General features: G+C 51.4%; 1 protein-coding gene across 1 annotated transcript; it reads right to left on the reverse strand.

Annotated features, from left to right (window-relative positions):
- Positions 1-6208: 6208 nt before the first annotated feature.
- On the reverse strand, positions 6209-6764 carry LOC132375344 (large ribosomal subunit protein uL11-like). The gene has a single exon (XM_059940604.1). It carries the CDS (start codon positions 6704-6706, stop codon positions 6209-6211), a length of 498 nt encoding a protein of 165 aa, XP_059796587.1. The 5' UTR covers positions 6707-6764.
- Between the last annotated feature and the right edge of the window lie 546 nt (positions 6765-7310).

The following is a 7310-nucleotide window of genomic DNA, read 5'->3' on the forward strand; positions in this document are numbered from 1 at the left end:
AGCCAGCGGGGTGCACCAGGCCTCCCAGGGCGGCCACCGCAAATGTGCAAGTGTTCAGGCCCCCTGTCTTCTGTCCCTGATTCTCAGAGGCTGTGCCCTGTGAAACCTCTGAGACTAGAAAGCCGCGTACCCCTGACCCCCGCCCGGCCTCTGCCAACCTCTTCGGAGCAAAGGTGTGAGAAGGCTGTTAGCCACAGGTCATTAGCGGAGCCTGAGCTGACGTGGCACCAGGGCAATCCCCTCACAGTGGGCCTCCCTCAGCCTTTCGTTTTCATGCCGCTTCAAGGAGCAAATTGATTTCAAATACACACTTTAGAGCCTCTTGTTCGCCCCATCATCTCTCCAATTAAGGCAAAAGGCTCAGGGGCTCGTCTTCACTCCGAGGAAACCACGGGGATGCCCTGGGCAGCTCTGGGTGCGGAGAGGTGCCAGCAGCGCTGACTGGAGACAGATGGGTGCTGGGCTTGTCGATGAATAATTCACACCCTGAGAGCCCTGCTGATACTTGGCGTTGAAGAAGGATTCTTTCTGAGCCCGGCCGCTGTGCAGATGGGTGAGGGCTCGCAGGCAGAGGCCCGGACAAGCCTGGGAGAAGGAAGAAAGAGGCGCGGCTGGAGCTGCATCCACTGACTGCTTCAGGACACGCATCAGGCATCTCCGGCAACTAACTCCCAAGCTGCTCTCCCAGGCAGGGCGGCCAGGGCTGAGTTCTTAACAACACTGCAGGCCACTAGATCTGGCTCCTGGAGGGCTGTTGAGTGAGCTGAGGGTGGATCTTCCCCCTCCTCCATGCAAAGCTTTGCTCCTGGATCCCCCTCCGCCCCCTGGTCCCAACCAGCCCTTGGGAAGCCACTGTTAGTCACATGTGACAGAACTGCAGACTCACAGAAAGAGAGAACTCAATTCAACAAACACGTATGGAGTGCCTGTGATGTGCCAGGCACCGTTCTGCTGCAGGAGATATGGCATAAACAAAATGACCAAAAACCAACTTCTCAGGGAGCTTAAATTCCACTGCATGGACTCTCTGGAAACCAGTATGATCCAGTCTCCTCTGGTGGAAGAAAAAGTAAAAGGGATTGAGCTCCAACTGTGGCCCTAACGATGTGCCGGGAACTTTATGTTTCTCATTTGATTCTCTCCCTCAAGATGAAATTATCACCCCTACTCTAGAGGTGAAGAAATCGAGGCCCAAGGAAGTTTGGTAAGATGCTCAAGGTCATAGAGCTAATGGGCAGTAAATCCTGACCTGTCTTCAAAGCACGTGATGGGTGTCCTTCAGGAAAGCTCCCCATTTCTCTAGCCCATATTATTAGTCTTCTTTTAAAGTAAAACCAAGTTTAGTTGCTAATGCCAATATTTAATATCTTTGTGCGCTTGGGCAAGAGACTTGGTTTTGTCATCTGTAAAATGGGACTAATGGCACCCACATCCCTGAGTTGTAGTAAGGATTAGAGGAGATCAGGCCAGTAAAGCCCTTTGTCCAGAGCCTGGCACTGGGTAAGTGTTCAATAAGTGTGAGCTGTCACTAATATTAGTAGTAGTATTTTCATATTTGATATGAACAATCTCATATAGGGAGAAAGTTATAAATTACACCTAGCAAATCACCCCTAATAAAAGAATAAAAACTAAGTCAGAGAGACTTTTATACTAAAAGTAGAAGCATACTGTCAGGCCTATAGAAGAACATGTGCTGGGGCACATTATGAATACAGCAGGTGTTCAATACACTGCGACCTTTTGACTCTGACTGTCACAGCTTTAGGACATAACTAAGAGAAATTCGAAATTGTTAGATGTGTATCTGACCACTCCACCCTAAAGACAGATCTGTGCTGGCCGTGATGACTGCAATGAACACTGCCCAGAATGGCTGTGAAGGGGCAGTGCCAGGCACGGTGCCCACCTGGGTGGCTCCTCTCACAATTCAGTAAGTGTCAGGGGCTCCATGCTTAGTACAGATATACCTCATTTTATTGTAATTTGCTTTACTGCCATGGGTCCACCCCTGTGGTGGGACCAGAGTGTAGTGTCAGCCCTTCAGACAGTCAGGGACAGAGCACCATTATTATAGAGTGGGACAGGAATGGTTTCCCCGGGAGGATGCCAGACAGACCAAAAGACATGTCTACTATCGCCCAGGAGCTCAGGTGATTATGGGAAGATGCTTCGTATGACAAGCTTTTAAAAATGTTCAGAAAAGAAGATGGGAGAAGGACTCCAGAAAGGATTACAAAAGGGCCACAGCTTTTGGAAAGACGATCCTGAAGCAGAACTCCACCATTCCTAATCTCAGGAATGATCAGGTAGTTCTAAGTCACTCCCCATCCTAGGAAAACAAGTATGACCCTGGCTGGCCCCTGTGACAAATACCAATGGGTTTTTTTTTAAAGCAGCCTCCATCCCCTTCCCCTTAATTGCCCTCCCAGACTGGCACACAGAAGCCTCACCCCTCTCACCCCAGCCTCTCTCAGACCCTCCCCCTAGGAGGGCCTGGAAAATCCCAGAAGCCCCGGGCCAGGCACCCAAAATGCTACTGCATAAGTACCCATATCCCAATTCTCCTAAACCAGGGGTCAGCAAACTTTTTCTGAAAAGGGCCAAATGGTAAAATAGTCTAGGCTTTGCAGACCAAGAGGCAAATTCAAGGCTATTACACAGGGAAACATACAACGAGATGTAACTTATGACAAGAGAAAAAATTTCTACAAGTTCTTTTCAATCATTTAAAAACATATATATATTTTTTAAATTCTCAGTTTATGGGTCGTACAGAAATAGGTGATGGGATGCATTTGGCCCGAGCGAGGTCTGGTTTGTGGACTCCTGCCCTAAACCGTCCAAGGGGGAAGGAGCCATAAGTGAGCAGAACTTATATTGAAGGGAAGAGGGTGCTCTAGGATCAAAATCACAGCCACAGAGGGGGAAGGAGGAAGAAAGGAAGGTAACTGTAGGGGCAGAGAGTGAAAGAGAGAGTCAGGGAGGTTTGGAAGGGAAAGGTGACTCTTCGTTTGGGGGCGGGCAGAGACTATGATAAAAGAGTGATAGAGAACAAGAGAGTAAGAAACAGAGAGAGGAAGGGGGACGGATTTACAATATTTGCTGCGCCTTACAATGAAATTCATCAGGGACTATAATATTCAATTGCTTTTCACTTATTGTGTGTACGGGGTTGTCTTTCTTTCTCTCTCTCTCCCTCCTCCCCCCGCCCCCCGCCCCCAAGTCTGGGCCCACAGAGGCATGTAATTTCTATGGGTTGCTTTTCCAATCCGCTGGGGTGGCTAACTCGCCCCCCTCTCTGTCCCAGCCATCCAAGCAATCTGGTTCCCTCACCCATCACATCCCTCCACCTGGGACACACTCTTCCCACCCCACCCTCCGTCTCCTTAACCCACTCCCGCGTATCCTTTCTTCCGCAGTGTTCCTTGACTCCCACTGAGTCCTCGGGTCCCGCTGCGCGGTGTCCTCCCCCGGGAAAGCCTGAGCGCCTCTCCGCTTCTTCGCTTTGAAATGGGCCCACCCCTGTTGAAAACCAGGCAACGGAGAAGAAAACGCTTTGAAAACGGTAACGCTCATATTGGCGTTTGGTTCCAAAGAGAGCCTACTTCTGATCGCCCCTCTGTGCCTTCCGCTCCAGGTGGTACTTCCACGGGCCCCTCGAGCCAGGTCTCCACACACACAGAAATAACGTTATTGGGAGGGGAATGAAATACGCTTGTGATTTAAGGATCTGCTTCAGGCCAAACAATGTAGTCGGCTTTGGGGGTGGGAGCGGGCGCTCTGACTTCTCTATTGCAGCCTCCCGGTGTTCCAGGTGATTATTTTTACATATCAGGAAATTCTGAGCGCGCCCACCCCCAATTAAAGACGCAGAGGTCTGCCCTCCCCGGCAGCTCCCAGCCTGCTACCTTCTCGAGCTCGGCTCAGAGCTCCATCTGAACCTGCCTCCTATAATTCTTAACTAAAACAGCCCCCTTCGTCGACTGTAATTAAGCATATACTCAGCCGCGGCGAGCTTGGCATCTGCACCTGCCGCTGGGATCCCCTTTCTCCGGGCACCTGCGCTCCACCGCCCTCCTGCCCCGCCCCCGCCCTCACGCACGCGCAGTCGCGCAGCCCCGCCCGCGCCCCCTCGCCCGCCTCCCGACGGCGCCGGAGGAACAGATGGAGCGATCATCCTCTTCATTCTGCCAGAAGGGCCCCGTTGCTCTGGGGGGAGTTCTGCGGTTGTAAGACACATAATTAGACACTTCAGTGGACAATGCAGCGGATTAGAGGGGGTGGGGCTCGCGTCACGGAGGACAGGCGTCCTCATTGATGTGCGGCCCTCACACCCGCGCCCAGCCCGGAGGGAGCAGGGGCCAAGCGAGCGCATCCCGGGTGGCGGACCGCCCGCCGGCTGCCGCGCTTTGAATTCCCGGCCCTCTTCAGCGACGTCTGACTTTTCCTTTTAAAACACCGTGCCAGGATGAGTTATGCGCAAAAGATGACAGGCATGTTGACGGCTCACCCACCTGTCAAGTCCCCAAGCTCCGCGGGTCAGTGGGTCCCGCAGCCTGCGCGGTAGACAGTGACGATCTCCACCGACAGCCCTCGTCCCCCAGGTGTGAAGGAGTCAAGAAAAGCCCTCTGGAGTGGACACACGCTGGGACACAGCCTCTCCTCCCACGAGGAGCCGGGTGACCTCGAGTGACTCAGGCCACCTCACCAGGCTCCTCGAGGACAGCATCTAAGGTTGTAAAGAGCCCGGGCTGCAGAGAGGTGAAGATCCGATTTGGAATCCAAGGCTTGACCCTTGCTGTCTGGGTGACATCGGGCAATCTACTCAGCCTGGAACCCTGGTCTCCTCTTCTGTAAAGCAATGGGGATAGTCTCTACCCCTCAGGCACTGTGGGACTCAGTACGTTTGAGCTGAGCTCCTTTGTGAAATTAGAGGTTCACTTGGAAAACCAGAGTATGTCAAGGGGGTCCTGTGGGAAGCAGAATCCAAGAGGGAATTACAAGTGCATCCTCTGTTAAGGATAAGGAGGAGAGGAAACAGGAGTAGGAGAGGGCCTCAAGCAGAAAGAGGACTGATATATGTTAAAGAAAGGAGGCAAGGAAGATCTGGTGGAGAGCCCCACAGGGTCCTCAGCCTGAGAAAGTCTCAGAGCTGTGAAGGGGAGTCCCACGCTGGGTAGCAATGGCCCAGCACTAGCAGCTGGGAACAGCCTGGGGAACATGTGGCCCCCGCATGAGTGCTGCGCTGGATCAGGAAGTGAAGCTGTGGCGGCCTGTAGCTGTCGGCTCGACACACTCCCCAGCAGGTTTTCCCTGGGCTGCGAGCTGAGCTGACACTCCTCTGCCTGTCCTGCTCCAGGGCTGGCCACCTGACTGAGAAAAAGCCAGCCAGCACATTTCATTGGCCAACCGTGAATGATTGTGTCCCTAAACTGATCCAATCAGAGTGAACCTGAAGACACGTGCTGCAGATGCTGGAACACAAATACTCTCTTTTTTGGATGGATGTTAAGAAGAAAGTAGGTAGCTGCAGGGGCTGCTGGCAGCCGCCTTGGGATGTGAGAGGTGTCCAAACTGGGATGAAGTCAACATTGAGGATGGTAGAGCAGACAAACCACAAGAAACAAGGCTTTGGTCACAAAGTCAGCAGCTGGGTTAAGCCTCTCCTGAAATCTACGCTATCACCGGACTTTCATCATGAACTAATAAACCCTCTTTACAGTTTGAAGCAGCTGTCTCAGGTTTCCTGTTACTTTAAGAAAGACCTCTGATTTGACCAGCAATAAGGGAAACTGATGCTCTCTGATCTTAAAGAGTAAGCACAGGCATACAGTCAAGCCTAATGGAACTGGAATTGGTGAAAGGGTGGTGTAGGGATCCAAGGCTGCTTTTGGGTCCTCTTAACAGCTTCATGTGTCTGCATCCTTCTCCACCCAGCCACTCTCTTTTCCATGACCAGCTGGTGTCTTCAACCCTCTCTGCTGTATCTTTTCTCCACTGCATAGATCCTTCTAAACTCATATTTCTTTGCCTTCCTTTCTGAGTTTGCAAGACCAACTCCAGATCCCCTTCAATGCATCTCTCACCCTCAACATCTGCTGCCAAGGGCCTGATGCCCTCTGCGTTTCCCAGTGCAGATTTCTGAGAGCATGAATCTTTTTTTTTTTTTTTGTCAAATACAATTTATTATTTTTCTTCGCAGTTCTTAACCAGCTGGGCATTCCACCACACCACTGTTGATTTCATCTATGATGTCATGAGGGTGACGGTCATCAACATTGCAGCCCAGAGACTGGGCAGTCCCCAGGATCTTTTTAATGGTTCCAGAGAGTTCTCTAGCTAAAGACCGATGCAGCATCTGTCGGGCAATGCTGACAATCTCATCAAAAGTGATGTTTCCACTGTGCTTAATGTTTTTCTGCTTCTTTCTGTCTCTTGGTGGTTCCTTGATGGCTTTGATGATCAGGGCAGAAGCAGAAGGTACCACGTCAGTCTGGGCCTGTCTGTTCTGAACGGTCAGTTTCACTGTAATCCTCAGAGCCTTCCAATCACCAGTTGCCTTGGTGATGTCATCACCAGTGTTTTTTGGAGATAGACCCAGGGGGCCAATCTTGGGGGCCAGGGCAGATGTCGCACTGACTTCCCTACCGGTGCACCTCAGGTACACGACTTTGATCTCGTTGGGGTGGAACTTAGGTGGCATGGTGGAGGCGGCTGGTGTCAGATGAACCCGGATTTGGGAGGACCGAAGAAAGTTGCACCTTGACCTCCTCCGAGCCGAAAGTCGAAATCGAACAGGAATCTTATTATTCCACTTTTTGCCTGTTTAGACATCCCCAGAGATTCTGATTCCACTGTCTTCAGAGAAGACTGGCTATCAGTATTTCTCTAAAGTTTCTCAGATGATCCAAGGGTGTTGCCAAAATCGAGAATCCCTGGTTTTAATAAAGCATTCTGGACTAGCAGATCCCACCTTGGGTCAAGTTCAAGCCCGATCCAGTCAGCTAAGAACAGAGCTACCTGGTCTCAACATACCCAGAGCTGCCCCCATCGGAGACAGGCCCTGTGGAGACAGGCCCATGTGGAGACAGGCCCTGCTTGACATGCTTAGGACAAGACAAACCTAGCACAGAGCTTGGTACCATGCAGTGGCTCCACAGTGACGGATGTTATGAAAATCCTGTCTCTTCTCTAATTCAAGGGTATTCTTTCTATAAAATACACCAGGCTGCAGTAATGCAACTGAGGAAGAGTTGCCAAGGAAGTACCTAGAGAATCTAGGTGCCCATGCTTGGCAAATACACTAC

Source organism: Balaenoptera ricei, chromosome 11 (assembly GCF_028023285.1).
Source record: "Balaenoptera ricei isolate mBalRic1 chromosome 11, mBalRic1.hap2, whole genome shotgun sequence".
Taxonomy (NCBI): domain Eukaryota; kingdom Metazoa; phylum Chordata; class Mammalia; order Artiodactyla; family Balaenopteridae; genus Balaenoptera; species Balaenoptera ricei.

Bases quoted from the DNA above. Each gene is read 5' to 3' on its own strand.
- LOC132375344 (XM_059940604.1), bottom strand. From the start codon at position 6,706: ATGCCACCTAAGTTCCACCCCAACGAGATCAAAGTCGTGTACCTGAGG.